Below are 23,569 nucleotides of genomic sequence, written 5' to 3'. Positions count from 1 at the left end.
CGTGGAAATTACTTAAAAATTTATAGTAGGTTTGGCTGAATCCAGCCTGTAGTGTACTACAGAAAGGATTGTCTCTACTTTCAGTTCTACAGAATGGTTCAAAAAATCATCTGTCAAAAGAGGTTGAACGCTATGCTGGGCACCGTATGGGTATCCAGGTAAAGATTTTGCTATGAATTTCTTTAGAGGTTTTTCTATGGGGTCTACTCAAGCAGCCAGATTGGGGTTATTTTTGTAAAGCCAGGTGGCAGCCCCGCTGGCAGGAGCCAGTGAAAAGCACAGCATCAAGTGCCCCGTGCGGCTTTCCAGAGCAACCTTATGGTGGCACCTTTCTGCTCCCAGGACCTTCCTGGGTCCTTCTGCAGAGGAGCAGCTTTTCACCCTCCGTGTATGTGTGGCTGCTGTTGGATATCAATGGGGGATCTGTGCTCGCGAAGCCTGCAGGAGCGCACAGCGAGAGCACGCTTTTTGCCGGAGGAAGGACGCGCGGGGCAGCCTGCCTCGCTGGTTGTCGCACGGGCTGCCGGGGAGAGGCAGGCTGGGCTTCGATCCGCCTCGCAGCCTGCCTCCGAAGCCCCGTCGGCCGAGCAGAGCTGCTGGGGATAGGCCAGGTGCTTTTGTTTTACCCACGTATTGTTCTGCATTTCCGGACGATCCCGTACCGGCCTCGTCATTCGTTCAGCTGCAGAATATTGCGGTTGTGGGGCTCGCTCGTCAGGGCGGAGGAATTGATGGAGCTTCGTTTCAGAATCCTATTTATGATGTCTTTCCACGTCTTCTTGTACTGGTGTCGGAGCAAAGAGTACACAAAAGGGTCTGAAACAACCTTGCTGTAAGCTAAGCACTTGGAAACGATTCCCCAGTAGGAACTGATGGGGACCACAGAGGATAATTCAATCAGTCTGTGAAGAAAGGAGGGTGGAAAGAGTGAACGTTAGCAAGAAAGATACGGAGCAACAGCACAATTGCAAGCCAATGAACCAATGTGACTGTCCCCAGCTTTCCTCCTTGGAATGAACCCCATGTCCTCTCACATCTTCTCTCCTCCAAAGAAAGCAAAAAACCCTCAACTTATTTTAGGGCACTTGCAAGAAAACATAAAAAAGAATCATGAAAATGTGAACATAGTGCTCCCCTTATAGATGTTTGTGACTCTGCATATGTAAGTCTGAGGTTTGCTTCCCAAGGATGGGATTACATGTCTCCTGTTGTAGTGTCTTAACCTCCAGACTTCAAGGTATCCTTGACTATTACATTTAGCTGTGCATTTATCGAGCCTGGCAGCAGGCTCTGGGTGTGCTGTCTCCTAAAAGACTCTCTTGATCTTTGCCTCAGTAACTGTAGAAGAATTGCGTGCAAAACGGAACAGCTCCAGCAGGAGATATGAGGCAGTCTTACTTCAAAAAGCCTATTTATTTGTTACTAGAATACACCTTTGGGAGTCTAAAAACTCCGAATCCAAATATCTTTGATGTAGAGCTGGGTTTGAACTCATCTGGCTCACTCAGGTCATGGAGATATTTGATAAAGGGGCACCACTATGTCTAGAGTACTATAACCTAGCCTGAATATTTTTCCTCTCTAGTGGATACTACGTATGGGATCGTAAATACTCTAAGGTAAGCAGAGCCACACTTTCCAGAAATTTTGCTGTTCATGAAAAACGTCATGCAGCATCTGCTCATAAAATCATTTACTACATAACACACCCTCAGTCTCCATACCAAAACGTATCCATATGGACAGTGTGTGTTACTTTCTCTGATTACTCTTGGGTTTCAGTCCCAGCAAGATCTTTTATTAGAAAGCAAAGCTGCTCAGTTTATATTTAGCTTTCTTCATTTAGTGATGTTGTATGCATTTTTCTAATAGTGCATGTTATAAGATCGTGTTTCTGGCAGCTGAAGTTCATCATAGACTTTATATTACCCTAAAGGGAGTGAAGGGAATGTAATGTCCCCAGGTACATTTCCTGCTTACTTTCACACTTACTACCACCTTTGCATCCATCATGCACATTAAATTCATCCACATATGTTGCAAAAAAATTTTCTACATAGCCAAGTGTCTTTTTTCTAAATATTGTCACAAAGCCATATTTTGTATACTAAAGTTTGAGACTGAGACGCAGACTGTCGTTGCTTGCTCTGGTGGGAGTCATATCCCCTACTGTTAAATTAGTTATCCCCTGATCTAGCATCTAGTCTGAACTCATCGTCTAGGTCCCGTCGAGAGTCCGTGGAAAGAGACAGGTACTTCCAGCGCAAGTCTCCAGCTGTCTGAGGCTGGAAAAAATTTCTCTCTACCTTTCTCTGCCCTTTGCCTATGGCACGAGCCTAGATAATGATCTTTGAGATACAGATAACTGAAGTGAGCTAAAATCACCCTATTTGCAGGTCAGAAGGCAAAAATATATCTTGAATTAAAAAAAAAAGAGGTCAGTTTAAAGGCCACTGGTATACATTTGCAAGGCAATTTAACAAGGCAAATATGTTAAGTCACCAGGTGAGGGGGGAGGAAGAGCGTTATATGCTACCTGCCTATATCATACCTACGCTAGCACAGATAGGTCACTTAGTTCCGAGACTTGCAGCATGTCTGATAGCACGGCATCGCTAGCTCCGCAAGGTTTTCTTCTCGCATGTCTTTGAGCATCACTGAAGGACAGTTCTGTTCAATATGTCTCCACAGCTGTTGAAAAACTATTGATTTTTCTAGAGCAGGACGATTTCGGAGGATGTGTGTGCTGCTAAAGAGCCCTGATAAGCAACGGCAAATAAAATCTTTGCTGAAAACTGTCTTCAGCAGCAGGTATTCTTAAACCTGCCTGGAAAATAGTTTAATTGTTAATGTTTCTTCAGCAAAGGAACCATTTTCAAAGAGCATTTTGAAGCATGGTTTCTTCAGCAGCAATGAGGATGGTGTTAGTATTTCCAGCAGCTAAGGGATGAAGATTTTTTTTCTCCTCAGTCATTTTATTTGCATTCCGTAAACTTTCACTACATCTTGTTGTCTAAAATAGTGCTGGCAGATGGCATGGTCCAATCATTAGAGCATGAGTGTGGGACTAAGGAGCCTTAAGTGGTTATAGCACTGGCTACGAGCTTCGGTGTTTCTGAGCTTCCCTTATCTCTGTCATTTTGTCTTTTCTAGACTGCAGACTCCTTGGCAAAATGTTGTTTCCTAAGTTTTTGCATTGTGCTTAACACACTGGGTCTGCAGTCACTGTTGGGACTTTGGCCACCATCATGGTGCCAGTAATACTAATACTGAGAATAGTTTTATGCGCTTTGCCTTAGAAATGACGTCATTTTTGTTATCTTTTGCACTAGAAGTGGGGAACATTTGTCCAGTGATGTTTTTAGGGGTGCTAATATTAATCAAAGTGCACAACGTACATGCTGCAGTAAGTGATGCACTCTGAGGTAGAAAGTCAAGCAATGGAGTTTCTAGGCTAAATGAACTTTGCAAAGCAAGCCTTTCATTTCAGGGTGTCAGTAGTACTCAAAACATCCCAGTACCTAGGGACGTTTAGTTTGGTATTGCTGTAAAAACCTCTGCTCTTGCAAATTCTTACTGGCAAGGACCTCCTTGATTCATTTTGCAATGGTTTCTGAGCACCTCCAGGTATCCGTTCGCATGCATTTCAACACCACGCAGTGTAAGCTAAGCTATGTTAGGTGAACAGTTCAGTGGAATCGGTACTCAAGGGCACTGACTGAAATCAAGGTCTGGCAATTCATTTTATACTTTCTTAACTTCACTTTCAAATAATTAAACATCAGGCATTGATAAATGTCACGTTTCAGACAGGAGCATCTTTCTGTCACAAATACCCTCTTTATGTGAATCTGTCCTGTTATCAAGGAACAAATTAGTTTCAGGCTCTTCATTTCTTTTATTGGGCTGGATGGCCACCCCAGGAATACTCTGTGGCTGACTGGATACTACCCGCAGGGAGGGCAGGTGTGCCCCAGCGGGAACAAGAGGGGAAAGGACTATATATGAAAGGAGAAGACCTCCAGTAAGTACTGAGCTGTGGGCTCCCAGGTGCGTCAGGCTGGGAGAGGCTACCTAGCCCAGCTCCCTGAGCTGAGTTAGGCTCAAGTAGACCTGTAAACTCACAGGTCTGCCAGAGCTTCCAGCTTCTCTTAAAAATCTCCGAAAAAAAGTGTACCTCAGTATCTTGAGGTAACCAGGTTGTATTTTATGAAAGTACTGAAGAGAATCGCTTGTGCCCCTCCAGCGGTGCCACGTGGGCCAGGTGGTCAGCATCGCCTTCCACGCAGCGTTTAGATACCGAGGAACGGCCATCTGTCGCTCTTCTCTTTCGTCCTGACTAAACAAATGCTGCTCCTTCAACCCTTCCTTGTAGGACATGCTTGATATCTTTCTTACAAAGTAGGAACCAAATTCAGACATAATTATCTTCTGCTCAGCTGGTGGCATATTCTCTCTTTTTTAGTAAAAGGTAGCTTATAGCACCCACGTTAACATGCTCTAAAATGGGAGTTGACTATTTAGAAATTAATCATCTTCTGAATTGTATTTACTTTGTAATCTACCATCAGCTATGCTTCTTCCTAACTTGTTTTCTCCAGTTCACATATTTGATGTCACCTTCTTTGCTTTTTGAAATATCATCTGATTGAATTTTATCTCGTTGACTTACTTTTGCTGAACGCTTTACAGATGTGAATTTGATTAAGTTTAAAGAAAATCAGTGGATGCTTTTAATGACCAAGCTATGACAAACTTGTGTCTCAGTCTCTGTCACTCGGTTCCGTGAATTGTTAACGATCTCCTTTAAAAGCACATCAAAAAGGCAGTGGGAGGCTGGAAGCCTAGACGGCCTGATTTTGCTTTCAGTGACCGATCAATTTAAAAGCCTATATTTTTATCAACAGAATTTTTAATATTTTGTTTGATAATGTTTCCTTAAGAATCCTTACATGTTTTATGATTCTTGTGTATTGTTTTTGATAGCAAATTACGCTTGTAGTTATCAAGCGCAAAGTACAGAAATGTACACAAACCTCAAGCCATTCAATTCCACTTAAGGTAAAAAGACTTCAATCTCAGCCATTCAAGGCATATAATATACCTTATTGCCTTTGAAAGAGGGTTTTGTCTTTCGCTGATGAGGGAAATTATATGCATAGCTTCAATTTTCATGAAACATTTCAGCCAAAAAGAAGACATTTTCAGGGAAGGAGCATTAATATTTCAGTGCTACCTGTAAATTAAATTCTCTGGCTAAGCTACATAATTCTGTTACTTGCTGTCATAAGTCACTCTTCTACCATCTGATCTTCACATACCTTTTTACTTCAAAGCTATAAACTGTTTTGCTGTGATAATTTGTTAATATTTTAGAAACTTACAATTTTCTAGAGCAATGGTGTCAAATGGCTCTCCAATTACTTCATTTCACTTTCAGTAAACAAATGAGAATGTTACCTTGACCTTTTTTGCAGATAATAAACACCGAAAACATGTATCATTAATAACTTTAGCAAAATATTTTACTGAAAACGTATAGGAGCAGCTCAAAGGCTAGTATAATGGTAACACATCCATTGTACATTGCTTAAACTTGAGAACTTTACTGAGTTATGGAGAAAATTCTGGTTAGACCCAAGAGCCTCAAGCAGGCTAAAATGTCTTAAGATTCAGCAGTGAAACAAAATGGGCATTGCATTTTGGAGCTGGTAGATGATGTTATTCTCACAAGAAGAAATTCAGTCCTTTCTCCAAGAATTTGGATCCAACCTTTTAGCTTAAATTCCTGATGTTTCTGTTTGGGTCTAATTCTGGTTTTTGCACACAAGTCCAATACTACCAGAATTTGACCTTAGTGGTTTCTGTTGTGTTAATAATACCAATAAGTTATACGTGAGCTTTATGTTGATTTTGATGTTAATTTTACTATATTTTCACTTATTACTTGGTAAACTGTATCTTTTGTATGATGTCTTGCTTGTGACAGAGCCCTGTTTTTAATAATTACTTCACTAATCGAAAAAGAAAAAGACATCTCAGTGATTGTTATCTTGCAGACCTTTGCTTTTACCCTTTGCTGTTCCCCAGAGCTGCAGGAACTACCTGTCGGCACCAAGATATGATGACAGAGAGCAGCACCGGCCAGCTTGTACCACAAGACTTTTCATGCAGGAGGAAAAAATCGCTACCTCACATCAGCTGCGGCTTTTGATGGAGACTAGAAAGCCAGATTCTTCCAATCTGTCCAGCTAAAATTGCACAGGGAAATCACGTATTTATATGCACGAACAGGCAAGAGCAAAACTCACACAGGAATTCTGAGCTTGCTTGTCCAGATCCAAGCAGGATCTGCGTGCAGAGGGCAGTCAACCCATTTAAAAGCACACTTTGTTTATCCGGTGTCTCCCAGAGATGACATAAGAGAATTTAAATCTTCTGCCTGTTCCACCATCCTCTCCTTTTTCCTGAGGGCCTGGGACTATGAACTTCTTTCTGATGTAGTTTCAGGTTTTTTAATTAAAGTCAAATTTGCTCTCACGTTGACAGCAATTATTAACTTACATAAGCAAAATTCTTCATTTTGGTGCAAAACGCCTGCAGCTGGAAATAAATATTAGAAATTGGTATGGTGTATTTTAATTTTTCTTATGAAAAAGTTCCTTGGAGAAAATAGGTTTTGAATAATGTTATTCAATCACATAATGATAAACACAGCAAAAGAAGAGAGATGTGTACTAACAGAACTATTGCAAACCAAGAAACTAGCTATGTCTAGGAATATAAAATATGCTACTTCTGTCATACCGTAAGAAAGCTGAATCAAGCAGAGTCAGAGTATACTACTATATATTACATAAGGTCAGCCAATGAACCAATTAAAAGGGCATTTTCCTGATAAAAGGGCTAACTAATCTAATCTTACTTTAATGTAATCTGAAAGAAACTTTGGTTTACCAGAGAATAATTTATCTGACTGGGCTTATAAGCACAGCTCTTTCACTGACTCACAGAATTGCTGGAGAGAACTATTTGTTTTTAGTGTGGAAGTAGAAACACGTTATTAAATAAGCCTTGCAATTTCCCATTTTGAGGCCTCAGTTCCCAAAGTACTTAGGACCGTGTTTAATTTAAGAGTATTGCTGGTTCGAGCTGGCTGTCCCAATGAGAGGTACACTTCACTGGCTATCGTCTATTCGCTGCCTTGAACAGTGAGCGATGCCGCTATCCTGTGCGTTGCACTCTAGACCTAGTCCCGAGAAGAATACTTATTTATATAATTGATCTCAAAACCCTGCTAATCCCCTTGACTTCAACCCTTGCTCGTACCGGAAGCACAGTCCTGTGGGTGTACGACGCCCATCCTGGGTACTCCTCCATGCGTTGTAGTGCCCAGCAAAGCCTCGAGGGGGGATTAAAGGAGCCAAAAGAGGGATTCCCTGCAGCCTGTTGTGCAGGGATCCCTTCAGGCGCGTCAGAAAAGGCCAAGAAAGTGGCCGGCTTTATTGCCAGGCTGGCACGCCTGGCCGGTGCACCACCCCACCCCTGCTGGGACAAGCATCTTTGCGAATTCAGGACCCTAAATCTTGACTCTACTTATAGCCACTCCCTGTGGAAAAGCCATTAGTCCTCCACAGACTGAAGACAGAGGTTCAAAGCCCAGATCTGCCTGATTTGGGCTTTAACCTCGGTCTCTCCTATCCAAGGGGAATGCCCTGCTCGGATCAGGATCTGAGCAGATTTCTCTCCTGTTAGAGCTATTCTATATTGGCTGAATACCTAAGTGGTCCTTATGCAAACTAAAAGGAGGAGGGCCAGGATTTTCTAACCCCTCCTCTGTACCTTAGGACTTCCAAACGCAACCTCAAAGAGCAGTGTAAAGCGTAGAGAGCCCAGCGAGGGCTAAACACATTCCCAGAGGATTAGGGTCTGCTGATGGCAGAGGAATGGCAAAGCGGGGGATTAAATGAGGGCTTAAACAGCTCATTAGCTGGGGATGGCATCAAAGCTTCGTGTATGCCATCCAAACACAAATGAGGGTGCTACAGACTGAAGAGCAAGTGTGGAGATGGTGCCTAAACGTTGGCCTGCAATGCCTGTAGAGAAGCACAAAAATAGTCTGGCAGTCTGGTTAGCGCAGTCAGTGGCGCTCAGGACGGAGCCTCAAGCTATTATGACTACGACTGCAGTGATTTTTATTAAGTTCGGCGATCCAACACAAAGTGAAATTTAACCATTTGCAATCAGACAAATGCTCTGATATTTTATAGTCTGAGACTGTAGACTAAATGACCATACTTAGAGAACGTGTCGTACCCGGTTAGGGCGTGTGGTGTGTGGAGTGTCGTATTGCAGCTGTTAAGCTGAAGTGAAGATAAATATGGCAACGCTGTTACAAATGCATTTGCAGCATTCTATTACAAATAAACAGCATGAATTAATTAGTTATTATTATCATGAACATAAAATTAATGTTGCATGGAGGTTTCCATTTGTAACAAGAGGCTACAAGATGTTCTTATAAATTATTTAGTTAGAAATGGAAATTCAGAATATTATACCAAAGTGGAAAAACCTGTTTTTTGCTCTCTGATCACTTATACTGAGACTTAATTCAGCTAATTATATCTCCAATGATTTATTTTTATGATGGAACTGCGTTTGGCTGAAGTCAGACCCGATAATTTCTGTTTGATAAAACTGGAGTAGGTGGTACTTTAAAAATACCTCTTTTCTTCCTCTGCTCTGCATAAAACAGCAGCATTTCATTTTTTTCTAAAGTCTTTTAATAACAAATTCTAGTTGTAAATTTCCTTACAATAACTTGATAACGCTTATCTGGATATACTCACTTTTTAATACTTTTGTCTCATAGGAGTAATTTTGTGTTTCCCACAGGAACCATTTTCAAAGATAAGCTAGAGATAAGCTTAGGATAGATGAGGACATCTGACCATAAATCACAAGAATTTTTTTAGCTATAAGCCAGAACAGCTTTGATATTCTGTTTATGACTAAGAACCCTATTCAGTCAGACAAAATTCCCCTTAAGCCTGTGGGTCATATACTCACCTCGGTCTGATCTTGTTTGACCAGACTATTATTGTCTGATTTGTTCAAACTACTGTCTTACCCCAGAGCTCGTCCCCCTGATTTGGGGAGGCAGTTGAGGAGCAGCTGACTGCCTGTCCCAAAAAAGGACTAAAAATCTGATTCACTGGCCTCTGTGGACCAATTCCGAATTCACTCTCCTGTGACCAACACCATCAACTTAGCTGACTGAACAAAATTTTGCCCCCAGACTGCATCAGAACTGTATTGAATAAGTACCATGAAATATATGTAGTTCTGTTAGCTCAGTAAATGCACGCTCTGTTAGAGGAGTGCAAGAAAATGGACAAAATCTCTACGGGGGACCTGAGGATTAGCGTTCTGCTTCTGGTTCACAGTGCCCTACTTTTCCGAGTTAGAGTTTGTTTCAGTAGGTAGGTTCACACTTACCTTGTAATTACATAAGGTGCAAAGCAAAGTATAAAAGTACCAATAAAGGTACTTATTTTCTTTGTTGCTCGTTGCCTCCGTCTCCTTTGTTCTTCTAGACAACGTTCTCTTACACTGTGTGACATTCAACACAAACAAGAACATGAATCGTAACATCACGTAGCAAAGTTTAATGGCTTTATTTACGGAGTGACTGAAATCAATCTTTCCAGTGAGCACGGTGTCCGTAGAGGACAATACCAGGTGCACTGCATTTATGTGGGACAACGCTGAGTATTAATGCATTGTACAGTCGTCTTACCCTTGAAAAAGAGTTACTGAGAAATATATGTATGCATATTTATATGCACACGCTCATTATATCTATTTATATATAGTGAAATCGGTGGAATTCAGCCTTGGGTTAAGTAGCTATAGCTCTTTTCTGAATTAATTTAAGCTGTATTTGCAGGCCACAGTTTCCCTTGTGATATTCAAAGAGGTTTGGAAAATATCCAGAGTGGGGTAGGCAGCACAGTACTTCCCTAGAAACAGCAATTCAAACAACAATATCACAGGTAGGAGAAACTTCCCAGAGAGATAAGCAATAAAACACAATAAAAACATAACAGGAAAAACATACTAGACCCGTTCAGCGCGGCCTTGGAGCGACCGTTATATTACACGGCTGTGAGCCGCCTGGCCATAAATCTTCCCGCGGCTGGTGCGGTTCTCAGCGGGCTCCGTGCTGAAGGCTTTGCGAAGCGGAGAGCACAGGGCTGCCGGTGCCGGTGCCACTCACGCCGCAAAACCCCCCGGGAACTGGCCAATTTGCTTGCCTGGAGAGCGGCAAAGCGAGAGCCGGTCCTCCTCGCCTGCACGCTTGTGTAACTAACTCCTGCGCCGACAGGGCTTTGGAGGGAAGCAACGGTTTTAGACTAAATTTTATATCTGATGCCTCGGTGTCAGGTTCCAAACTCAGTTACGTTAATAGCTGTGAGGTTTATTCCCATGTCCTTCCGGTACATACTGTAACTGCAAATGTTTGATCTTCATCTAAATGCCTGTTATGTCCTGAGGATCTCACCGTGCTTCAGTGACCTCCATGGCAGTGAGTTCTTGCGCTACCTTTAGATTACGCTAAAGGAAAAGCATTTCTTTTGATCCATTTTATATATGGCCTTACTTTACCAGTCCCTGAAGCAGCTACCAGGATGGCAAAAATGAACAAAAAGCAGTGGAAAAAGTTTGTCTTTTTTGAAATAACAAATCACCTCACACTTAAAGAATATGCCTAAGTAGATTGAAAAAGCATCTAAAAATGTTACTTGTTCTATGTCTGAGTTATCTGCAGTTAGAAATGGCAGGTTTCTCAGTCCGAGAAGGAAAAAAGCTTTCGCCTTTTCCAGGGAACCTATGATGTGCTTTCAGTTGTGCAACAGATGGAGAACTTAAAGTATTTTTAGATGCAGACAGCTGATTTTAGAGGTTCTACAGTTTCACTTATGACCTGCATTATTGGACTTCTGATATCTCAAGCACCTGGCAGTATAGGAAAAGAAATCTCCAAAGTAGGTCCGGCTAGGGTGGGTTTTGTTTGTTTGTTTTTCACCTCCAGCAGTTTTCCTAGTTTTATCTTTCCACACTGTATTTAGCATGTACAAAGTTGTCTTTGACTCCTGGAGCTTATGCATGGCTTGGGAAGTTCTGAGGTCTTAAACCAATTTCTTTCGTTCAGCTTTTCCAGATGTAGCCAATAAATGCCACATTACAGGGAAAGGTATTTTATCTCATGCTTTCATATAGAGACATGCACACAGCTAGGTATTTTGCTTTCATAGATATACTTACATGTGCTTAGATAAGAACACATACATAAGGTTCAGTAGTGACAATAGTATTAGAACTGGATTATTGACTAAGCTTTGATTTGAATATGCTGGAAAATCTGTGCTATACTCCTTTGAAAGTCTGGTATTTTAAATAAAGCTTATGAGATACTGGACCTTAAGATCTGTAAAGCTGGATACACCAAAAAGACAATATAGATAATTTGGGTTAAGAAATACATGTGTTAAGAACGTAAGTGAATTCTTGCACAAACCTCTCACAATAATCTAGATAAGCTGGTGTTAGGAACAAAGCTAAGAAAAAACAGTCCCAGTAAAAATACCTAAGCTAAGTTGAAAGGACATGTTGCCCTAAACATTAGCACAATTTTGTGTGGGATTTTGGAGGTTTCCTTTGTACTCCTTGTGAATGATCTTCAGAAGATCACTTGTGGCTTTCCAAGCCACAGGTAATAAAGCCATCTGTCATAATTCCTATTGCTAAACTGCCTTGCGGGTGGGTTCTGAGTCACAGGAAGCAGAAAAGTGTCCATACGCATTTCTCAGGGTTGAAACTAGACCATGCAAAAAACAGAAAAGTCAGGGTAGTCAGAGGCGGAGAGCTTTGTTCTTTCGTGCTTATCCTTCTGGCATTCCTGTCTATGCTCTTAGACACCAGAATAAACACCAAACTTTCATGTCTATAGTTATGTATATACTACTGTATTGCCTTGCTGTGTAGGACAGGTTCTTCTAGACACATGAGTGAGTTCTAAACGGGAAAGGACCTTTTTGATTCATTTCCCCATTACCTTACACCAAAAAGAATGGGCAAGAGACAGACGACAGTGGTGGAGAAGGAAATTAATATACTGCCATGAAATATAGGGGTGGACAGATGGGCTGAGGGAAGGGAAAGGAGAAAGGAAATGGGGGACAGATGTGATATGGAGAATTTGGGCAGAGAAGGGGAGTCTGGGAAAATGAAGGCCAGAATAAGGCTGTATGAGAAAAATGAGTTGGAGAGAAAGGCTGAAGTACAAACTGCTCAAGAGGAGAGAGAAACGTAGCGTGAGAACATCCTGCCTGCTCACCCAAATTCAAATTTGCAGAGCAGGGAAAGCTGTCTGAATAGCACTCCTTAAAGAGAATGACTAATGTAGAGCCGTCCTTGAGAAAGTGTTGTCTAACACAGCCCATCTCCACTGTTCTTTAATAAATATGACCTGTGTCAGAGAATACAGGTCATACACTTATTTATCTGCCTGCCACTGGAAATAACAGATTTAGGAATCTAACACCTGTAGGTTTCTTTGGCAATCTCAGCCTAATTTTTAGGCTCTAATCCAGAAGACAAGTCACTGACACCACTTATATGTTGCAAATTATGCCTGTGTTAGGTCAGAGCTTTATGAACTGATTACTACTGGAGGCCCTGAAGCCTTTGTGTAGGCTCTCACAGCCTAGAAGCTAATCCAAGGTCTAATTGCTTCAGTTGGGTACCTGTGCCACCCGTGAAGGCAGCAGCACCATAAGTTGGAATCAGCCACCATTGCTGGCTAAAAAGGGACATAAAACTCTCCTAAGAGAGAAGCATGGAATAACCTGATACAGGAGATAAGTAATAATCGTTAATAATGGATACTGGTAGCAAAGTGCCTGTACAACTCTGTCTCCTCTCGATAAAGGCAGTGCGATGCCCTCAGCCTCTTTGAATCAACCCTTCATTGAGATGCTTACAAAATGTAGGAACACCCTCAAGTTAACCTAGGCCAGAAAAAAAATCCATTGATTTTTCTAAGCTTTTCTGTCCAATCCAGTCATAGTTAAAGTAATAGGCATAACGACTGATATTCTAAATAGTCCCAGTGGGTCTGTGGCAATCCCTGGGAATAGCTGTTGTGTGTGTGTGTGTGTGTGTGTGTGCGCGCAGGAACAGACACTAAGAGTGATCGAGGCAACCAGACAGCACGTAGGGTAGAAGGGTGTTTATTCCTCAGTGTGACTAGGTGGATAAGGGAAGATTTATACGTGTGTTTCTCAAGAGCAGTAACAGGACTCACCGAAAATTCTGCTCCACATTCTTGGTCAAAATAGAAACCAAACAGCTTAACTGGAGAATTATGAGCAAATGTCTCTGTTCCTCTAGTAGGGTGCTGTCCTGCCCTGATCCTTTCAGACTTCTTGGCCTCAGGGTTAGGAATCCCAAAAACATGACCTCCTTTTTTTGAGGACAGCAACATGTGCTCAGGTCCTGCTGCTCAGCTCCTGGCTGGCTGCAAACTGCTTCGAGCATGGAGAGAGTGTGCGTTTGCCTCCAGCTCGCAGAGCGCAGGACAGCAGGAGGGTTCAGGCGGGATGTCTGGCACGGGACTGCCCTCTCGGCTGCCCTCAACATCCCTCTGCTCCAGTCAGACTTCTTCCCCCGTGTCAGACACCTCCCTGCACTGCAGCCTGCCAGCATTTCTCTGAAAGCTTTCCCATCCCTTCAGTCTCTGGCAGAGTTTCTCCCACCCAGTGCAGACATCCCTCACTGCCGCTCTGATCTCCTTCTGTCACCGCACCTAGCCAAACCATCCTCTCCCTTTTTCCCCAGGCAAATACATCCAGACCCTTTCCTTTCCAGCTGTACGCTCCAGGCACACATTTCTCCCTTAAGCCAAACTAGTTCCTCCGAATAAGCCAGACTCATTTCTTTCCACACTACGGCTAGTCCTCCTGGTTTCCCCTTTCCAGAATCACTCATCTGCTTGGCCTCCCTGTGCCTATCACAGCTGGTCGTAGCCCCATCTGCCCTGGCTAGCTGGAGCCTCTCTGCCCCAAGCCCGGACACTGCTGGGTGTCTGAACCCCAGCCCTGCCCAGCCTGCCTCAGCTCTGTGCCTTCACTGCCCAAATCCCCCAGCCCAGGCAGATCACTCTGGCTTGACCTGCTGCTTTCTTCTCACTAGCCCGATCCCGCATCCTGCCAGCCAGCCCTGCTTCGGTCCTCTCTGTTTCATCCTCTCTGCTTCTCACGGGCACAGTTACCTGCTCAGGCTACGCACACTCGTACTTCCTCTGCGCCTGTGCACCCAGATGCCTTCCCTAGCTCCTCAGCCAGGATCGCCCTTGGGCTTCCATGTAGCAAGACTTTCTCTCCTCAAGCTTTACAGTTGTAGTCCCCTGTTTCCTAATGACCTAGGAAAATCTGCCTCACCCACCCTCCCTCCTTCAGCCAAGTCTGCTTCCCTTCCAGATCCAGACAAATCCTTTTCACGCAAGATTTATAGTTTATGCATAATCTCTGATGTGACTCTTTTGCACAGCAACCCAATATGCCTTCATACCTGTTTGGTGCTTGCCTTCAAGCCCGTTATTCTCGCAGCCCCCAGAGACTTTTCTCCTCCTGCATCTGGGCACAATGGGCTTGCTTAAGGACTCTCATTCGAAATGAACTTTACACACCCCTTGCTCGTCATATTAACATTGCTACTTAAGTCCCTCTCATTTAGATTTAAATATAAGCATTCAAGCATGCCTATTTTGCAAAAGTCATTTCCTTAAAATCCTTCCTTCAGGAAAGATAAAGTTACAGAGTACACAGCAAGAAGGGAAGTGCTGGGCAAAGGAACAGCACGGAGTGCCCCAGCTTCCCTTGTGAACTCCCTGAGCAAAAGGACATGTGCAGTCTCAGACTGCTGCCTCTCAGTGAGACCCAGGTACATTTTGGATTGACAGTGGCAAAAAATATGAATCTATCAAATGCTAAATCCAACTTCTGAGACGAAGGATAGTGATCTGATTACTATCTCAAAGAGAAGTGCATGCCCAGCCAAAACTGCCTGTTTCTTGCTCTCCCTCCCAAAGCAAGCTCCAAAGCATAACAAAGAAGAGTTATTTCTGCAACAGGGAAAATGAACACAAGTAAAAAGAAACATGCAGAATAGAAACTGGCAAGAAAGACATTTGTTCTCTCTCCTCCCCATCCCCTGCTGTGATACAGATCAGATTGTATTTAGCATAACATTGAACCTAGTCCTTGCTTCCTCTACAGTGAATATTCTCAGTTGCTGAACACACAGGCACCTTACCTGGGATGGATGTCCACAAGCAGCACCAGGGTCTGCATAGTGATCACGTCAATCCGTTTACAGTGAAACCGTGCCACCTTCAGCACTTTTAGATATGTGAAACACAGGACTATAAGGGAGAGGAGGAAGCTGAGCGTGTGAAAGACCCCAGTGAAAATCACAAACTGTGTCCTATCCTCAGGTCTCTTGTTGTACAGGGTGCAGGAGGCATAGAGGTGATGGAAACCCACCCAGGAGAGAGAAGCTGCCACTATCGGGAATGACACCGAGTGTAACCACGTGTAGCTCAGTATGAGAGCAGCATCTCTGTACCTCATCTTGGAGTGATAACTTAGAGGGAAGACCACAGCAATCCACCTGTCAATGCTCAAAGCTGCCATGCTCAACATGGAGTTCGTGGTCAGAAAAGTCTCCAAGAAGCCCACAACGTGGCAAACTTGATCTCCTCCTGGTTGACTCTTGTAAATGATCCCAGCCAAGGTCAGGGGCATGTTCGAAACAGTCATCAACAGGTTGCAGAGCGTGAGGTTGAGGATGAACAATCCCGGGACCTGCTTGCGGATGTCAGCGCTGTACAGGAAGCAAATCAGCACCAGCACGTTGGACAGCAGGGACACGAGGATGAGGACCACGACCACGAAAGCCAGGGTCACCTCCCAAATGTTCATGGTGCGTCCAGTCACGGAAGCAACATCTCCGAAACTGCACCACGCTGGCACCCGGGGAACATGGTGCAAGGCGCTCTCACCTCGCCCTCCTCCCCAGCTTGCTCGCACTCTTGCATGCCCTCAGTATTTTTAGAAGAGCTGCAGTTTTTTTCTCCAACCTCCCCCTCCTCGCTGCTCCTTTCCACGTCAATGCTTTCAGAGACGTGCACAAAAGCTCTGGGAATGCCCATCAAACTGCGAGGAGGGCTTAAAAAATATCAGCAGGACTGAACCACTGTCTCCATTCGGTCCATCCAAAGGAGAGCAGGCTATTCTGAAAAACTGCTCTCCTGAGATCCCTAATTATCAGCCCAAAGCTTCCAAGCAATTCAGCGAGTGAAATGTGCTCTCTCTCCCTCTCCCTCTCTTGCTCTCTCTCTCTCTCTCTCTTGCTCTTTCTCTCCCCCTCCCCTCCTCCAGCCCTCACTCCCTTCCAGGCTGAATGTAACCTGCTTTTTATGATCACAGATAAAAACCCCATTAATGGATTAAAGCAAGCACGCTGCTGGTGATTCGCAAACGTGATTATGTCATCCCCACGCCCCAGTCCCTCCCCTTCTCCTTGCATTTGTGACTAGACTTTCCTCAAGAGAAGTCCCATGCTTTCATTTAATTGATTTAGCCATTAATTTGCAAACAGCTATGTAACTGCATTCCTGCGCTCCAGTGTGTTTCCTGCATTTCAGTGCATCAGTGTCACAGCTGCTGCTTGCTTTCTGCCGGGGCAGGGGCTCTCTTTTCTCTTCATTAGGTGAGCTCAAAAAAATAGGAAAAATGTATATATTCTGCTACTTCTCTGGAGCTGTCGTTAGGATACTGGAGCAGTTATATGGCTGTACTTTAGCACTTTGCAGTCTTGTGTCTCCAAACATGGTCCACAGTAGGAAAATGTTTGCCTCCCCCTTCCCCCCAACTTTTAAAAGTAAGGAAACCAAAGCATCAGCTTATATTGTAACTTGGTTAAGGTCATAGAGCAGCTGAGCAGCAGAGACAGCAACGTGCTGCAAGTCTCCTGGTTTAGTCAAACTTTCTCCCCTTCAACAGCATTTCTTTCTTCCTAATCAAAGCCTCCATCCATGTCAGGGCAAGCACCTCCTGTGAGACCAAAACCAAGCAGCTTGGCAAAAGCAAACGGAGCTGACTATGTATTGCATGTAATTAGATGTTAATAGTAAGCTTGGCTTAAAGGAAGGAGTGGTATCTGTTTTCTGTTTGCCTTTCCTCTCTCTTTAAAACAGTTTTAACTGGGAATGCTAACAGGTTGCATGCAATCAGGATGGATCGCTCATCAAAGCAGCCATTCCTTAATCCTTGTACAAAAAGAAGGCAAAAGATACCCTGCAGCACAGTTATTGTGGCTTAGTAAATGCCTCTGCACATGTGTGAGAACTAGATGCTTAGCAGTATTTTTTCTCTATACTTCCAGCACTTGCCACAACAGTGCATGCTCGATTTACAGTAGCTATTCACTTCAGACACTCAGATTCATTTGCTCAGTAGCTGAGCTGTCACCATGCACTGTGTCAGAGCTTTGCATGTTACAGGAAGGCCCCCTCCTCTTCCACCCTGCTGTTTCTTTTTTTTCAGCCAGGCTTTAAAAGGCTAAGAGGGTGACAGAGCACTGGAAGAGGTTGCCCAGAGAGGTTGTGGGGCCTCCTTCTCTGGAGATATTCAAAACACGCCTGGACGCGATCCTGTGCAGCGTGCTCTAGGTGACCCTGCTTGAGCGGGGGGGTTGGACTAGATGATCTCCAGAGGTCCCTTCCAACCTCAACCATTCTGTGATTCTGTGATTCTGTGAAGAGTGAAGGGAATTCGCTTTGTAAGTCACAAGACTGTCAACAAAGACAGCTTGGACTCTCCAGGCCAATTGAACTCCAGTGAAGAACACAGGCTGGGTATGCTGGTCCTGATGCACACACAGGGTGAACTGTTGAGGAACCAGGTCAGGGTGCAAAGCCCTGCTTTGTCTGTAAGCTGCTTCTCTTCCCTGCCTCCAGAACACAAGGAAGATCCCTCGCTGTGGAGTGGATTTTGCCTGTGAAGGAGCAGGTCTTCATGGTCTGGTCTTTTCCTGAGGCAGTGACCAAAAGCCACATGAGAGAACCCTACAGGTGACCCCTTCTGGAAATAAGAGGGTCCTCTACCGTGTAAGCTAAGGAGATCAGAGAGAAGGGGGATATTTTACTGCGGAGCAGCGCCGGCACGTCAGCAAGCTTCCCTGTTGGGTTGGAAGCAAGAGCCCTGGCTGAGAAAGGTATCTTAGGATAGACTGAGCCGGGTGGCCACGTGAAGGGATCTGGCACAATGGCAGCTCGAAGCTCATCCATGAAAGATAGCTATAGGCCTCCAGGAAGAGTCCATGTGGTTTGGGAAGCTCTGACATAAGAAAAACCAGGAAGCCTCTAAAGACATAACAAGGTTTCTTGGGAAATTAGGAAGTATATTGAGAAAGGAAGGGAAAATCCAGTGGTGCACGCGATGTAGGTACTTTATGACAGTGGTAGAAGGGAATCTCATATGCCCACTGTCAGTCTTGGCATCAGGGTGACACATGTGATTCCTCCTTCCCACACTCAGTCTCTTCCCTGGCTCAAATCAATCCTGCAAGGCCCTGGCTGCACAAATCATTCCTGTGCTGCAAAGCCCTAGCAGCACAGTCACTGGGTAATTTAGTTATTTATCTTGCCCTGCCACACACAAGGCTATGGGTTTATCAGGACAGTTTCCTGAAGCAGTGCTTCAATTTTCTCTTTAACTAGCTGTAGTTCTTCTTGGATTCAAAAGTTCTGCATATGAGTGATTTCCCCTATGTGATAGGGAGTCTGGCTTCAGCCTTCAAGGAGAAGGTGTACAAGGAAGGATGAAATTTGCATGTGCAAATAAAGATTTAGGGATGACAGTCAAGAAAATAGAATTCTTCTGAAGTGATAGATAGATGTGAAATAACAGGGGAGAGAGACAGAAAGACATGATTCAGTGAAACAGTGATGGAATATGAAAGGTTGAGTTTGTGGATGGAGCGGAATAGACATTGTGGTGGATCTGTCGTAAGGAGCCCTGCATGGAGCTGATGTTGTGAAGGGAATTGTGGACAAAGAGGGTAATGGTGGACATATCTTTAAGGGCTGGAGATGCCAGAAGAATTATGGACAGGCTCTGCTGGGTCTTGTTAGCAAGGAGCAGAAAAGCATACAGCCCATATGGCTGGACCTCCCTTGCTCTGTTTTGCAATTACAAATTCATGGTTGGGGGACACCTGTGCATCTGCCCCCTGTGCTGCCCACAAGCGAGGCTGTGGCAAGAGGGGAGTATTTCTCCTTCATGCTGGGAACTCCTGGTAGGAGAATGAGTGTCTGCACTGCATCAGTAGAAGCAGGTTTATCAAAAGCAGACCCCGCCCCATCTCCTCTGCATGGTATCTGAGCTTGTCCCTGTGAAACACCTCCCTCCACCTCATCCCTTTTCACCCAGAGTTTGGAAGGGTGGGACTGCTGTTTATATTAGTGTGGGGAAGCTACATCAAAGCAGCGAGTGTGGCATGTTCTTCAGTAATTCAGCAGACCTGAATGAATAAAGCATTCCTAGTCCCATGCTTCACAGGTTTTTTTGTACAAGTTTCCTGAGTAAAGAAAACACTGTTATAAGGTATGGTAAGGCTAAACTCCCTGTATTTACAGGAGAAATGTAGCAACTAAGAAATGGCTTAAATCTACAATCAAGTGGAAAAGCCTTCCAGACTCCAGGGAAAAGCTGAAGTTTTTTCTTGATGACTAACATATTTTGCATAATTGATTCCCTTGTTGGTAATCCCTGCAGCTGGGGATATTTACTGAACAATTCTGCATTTATTTATTATACTTACCTGAGAGAGCATGATGGATCCACCAAACAGCTTCATTTTATGTGAATCAGGAGGAAAGAATATGCTGTGCATATTTTACCACTGTAGAAGAAATGAATGTGTTGCACAGCTTGCCTGTGAGCTCCTAATGGCAGGGACTGCATGTTTTGTTTGCAATATTTCAACGACACTCTACACTATGAATTAAAAATAAGTACTACTAATAAATACCGATTATTACCAGTGAACTCTGACAGTATTAAGTCTTGATTCAGAAGATCAGTACTCCTTTGGCATTTGCTCCATTATCAAGCACATGAAACCATAGAACATTTATTGTATTTTTGTATATTAAATGTAGAGATGACTCTATGAATCAGCATGGCCCATGAGATAGAGCAAAGGCCAGGTGACCAGGAGCGCTGGCTCCTACGTGACCACAGGGACATCGGTTCACCACATCTCTCCACCTTTCTCTTGTATACATAGACTGTAAACTCATGGGGACAAAGACAAGGTGCTTGTAGGCAGTGAGGCCCTGAGCCTTGTGAGAGCCTAAAGGCCTTATCTTAATCAAATAATGAATTTTACTCACAAATGGCCAGTTCTATAGTGATAACACAAATCTCTTGCTATTCTTATACAGTAGCCTATAAATAAGAGGTTCAGTGCCTATGTACCCACATGCATACCGGTTTACCCTGACTGAGGTGTGATTTGTACTGGTATTACATCAAATAAAGCTAAATAAGAAGGATATTGCAACCATATGAAACTTCTCTGGATAAGAGGTTAATTTATCATTCTCCATATAGTAATTTTATCACATTTTTGTCTGTATTTAGCAAAGCGCAAAGGCATAAACCTCATTATATTTCAATGTTTAGGGTTCACCATTCAAGCTAAAAATTTCTTTAATCTTAAAATTATTTCATGGAGGAAAAAAGATAATTACACAATGGCATTGAACAATAGCAGGGTTTTTTCAAGGGAGTTGGCAAGTTCCCAGAATCACCAAATAGGTGAGGTTGGAAGGCACGTCTGGAGATCTCCTAGTCCAACCCCCCTTGCAACAGCAGGCTGTTCAGGGTTTGAACATCTCCAGTGATGGAGACCCCACAACCTCTCTGAGCAACCTGTTCCAGTGTTTGACCACCCTCACTGTAAAGTTTTTTCTTATGTTTAAATGGAATTTCCTGTATTTCAGTTTGTGCCCATTGCCTCTTGTCCTTTACTGCATATCACTGACAAGAGTCTGAAACCCGTCTTCTTTACTCCTTCCCATCAGGTATTTATACACATTGATAAGATTCTCCAGGCTAAACAATCCCAGATCTCTTAGCCTCTCCTCATAAATCTTTATGAAGTTAATATACTTCATTAAATATTGTAGAAAGAAAATATGAATATAAACATAACTTAAAAAAAATTGATGTTTTAAAGTTGGCACCTCTGTTTATCCACATCATTTCTCCCTGGTAAGCTCCCTAGTTCTAATGGTAACCCTTAGTCACGTACGCTGTAAGTGCTCACAGAGAGAGACTTGCATACAGTACACCACGTCCAACAGGGGCTTTGCAGGGATGAGCTGGACTTTGCATATGGTTATATTACACTGGAGGGACAGTGATGGCCCAGGACAGAAGATAATGAAGGAACAACTTGGTGCTTTCTATGCAAAACCTCCAAACATTTTCTGCTTGAGTTGAGAAAGACTCTTACTTTACAGGCAGAGAATACAAGTGAGATGAAGGCCCGAATGTGTTATATAGCATGTTAGTGACATAGAATAGGGACCCCCAGCTTCCCCCAGGGAGCTGCATCTGCTGGATACAGATATTGCTTGCGCCTATGACATATGGGTGGAAGGTTTGTCTTTGCTAGGAGTGTTCAGAACGGGAAAAAACTTTCTCTGCATGTTGTCCAACTGAGACTATGAAATAGCTGTTCAGTATAAATGAAATTGTCATGTTATATCCTATGTATACAGCATAGGAGGCTGTTTGATGACCCAGCTAAACCATCTAAGTTATTTATTTCACAGAAAACTAACATTTAAAGCTTTATACCATTGAGAAAACTACTTGAAGATCTAACCTGCAAATGCATTTTAGAACTGATGCATTTCCTTAGGACTGAAGGTTGTAGCTTGCCGACTAAGAAGTCATGTTTTTGGGATCTCAATTCCATGCTTTCACTGCACTTTTCCCTACTAGCTCGCACTCCTGTGTTTGACTAACAATGTACAAACTTTGCAGGACTTTAATAACAGGAATATTGACACATGGAAGAGATTGTTCCTCCTTCATCTGTGTCTCAGTCAGTTCAAAGACAGCCAATTTCCTTCGGGAAGTCAGTGTGCCTGCAGACAGCCCATGGGTATTTCCTCTTGCCTCCATCAATCTTTACTTTTTGGCTTCATGACTATTTGGAGATTTTGCAGTATGTTCATGAACTATAGAACTGAGTTGTTTCCTTTTGTTGTCAATTATACTAAACTTTAATAACAGCAGTATTTTTACTCTGATTATTTGAGGGTCAAATGTCACAGCGTAAAAAGCAAAGTCTAATCCTTTTCTGTATGAGTAAGATAATGGCTCATGAAATCATCCTTCTGTTGAATCAACGGTAAAACTCTCACTGACTGCAATACAGTCAGAATGTCACCATATATGTATTGCACAGATAATATGAGGAATGACTTGTGTAATGTCTACATATTTTGTGAGGATGGTAGACAGATTTAATGGGGCAGCTGGCACTGGGAGCTCAATGCTCCATTGAAAATGTCAGAAGCAGCAGAGAACGCTTTCTCCTCTGCGTCTGCAAAATCATAACTTTTGAGTCACCACGCAGAGAGTGAGCTAAGCCTCTTAAACCCTGGCAGGACAGAGGCGCAAGTGGGACAGAAGGGAGGGCACAAGAAAGCTCTTGAAGCACTTCTGCGTGGGCTAAGCTTGTTCTCTCTTCATCCCAGTAACCTGCAAAACTCTGAACTTGTTTTGGCAAGTTGCCTTTGTCATCAGGAGTGGAGAGAGGAAGCAGGCGTGGCTCCGTTCCTCTGGAGCCTTGGCTAGAAGGGGTGTCATGGTGCAGAAGGGTTACACATTGTTCAGTGAGTTTCACTGAGCAAATTTTCTTCTGCTTCTGCCCCCTGCCTTCTCAGCCATGCACAAAAAAATGTATTATCGTGCAGAATGGCATCTTGCCTATTTCCTTACACTCCGGTAGGTGGTATGTGTCATATTCAGTGAATACTGCACAGTACGCTGTGAACCAAAGGGGGTTACTCGCCAGCTGCATGGTTTCTCACAGGCCACCACTTCTGGAAACTAGAGCGAGAAGCCTTCCATTTCTTCACTACGCAGCCCTCGCTCTCAGGCTCTGAGTGCCATGACAGTCGCAACAATGCTGTTTACGAAAGCTCTTCTAATGACTTATTAATGCTCAGGTTGTCACTGTTAGTTTGCTTCACAGAATTAAAGAAACATCAAGTCCTCAGGCACATGGATGTTGCTTCTGGCTGTTCTGCCTCCTGGACAGATTTTCAAGGGCTCTTCAGGCAGATACGGGAATCAAATCAATGCAACAGCAGCAACCTGTGTGAATCTTTAAGTCAGGGACTTTAGTGGGTGGC

General features: G+C 43.5%; 1 protein-coding gene across 1 annotated transcript; it reads right to left on the bottom strand.

Moving 5' to 3' along the window:
- Positions 1-670: 670 nt before the first annotated feature.
- GPR26 (G protein-coupled receptor 26) lies at positions 671-16,049 on the bottom strand. Its single transcript, XM_013954416.2, has 3 exons — positions 15,382-16,049; positions 9,502-9,615; positions 671-902 (listed from the first exon to the last, which is right to left on the bottom strand). Exons 1-3 carry the CDS (start codon positions 16,047-16,049, stop codon positions 671-673), a joined length of 1,014 nt encoding a protein of 337 aa, XP_013809870.1.
- Positions 16,050-23,569: the final 7,520 nt, after the last annotated feature.

This window comes from Apteryx mantelli, chromosome 7, assembly GCF_036417845.1.
Source record: "Apteryx mantelli isolate bAptMan1 chromosome 7, bAptMan1.hap1, whole genome shotgun sequence".
Lineage (NCBI taxonomy): Eukaryota > Metazoa > Chordata > Aves > Apterygiformes > Apterygidae > Apteryx > Apteryx mantelli.
The sequence above is the reverse complement of the archived record's forward strand: the minus strand, read 5'-3'. Positions and strand labels throughout refer to the sequence as shown.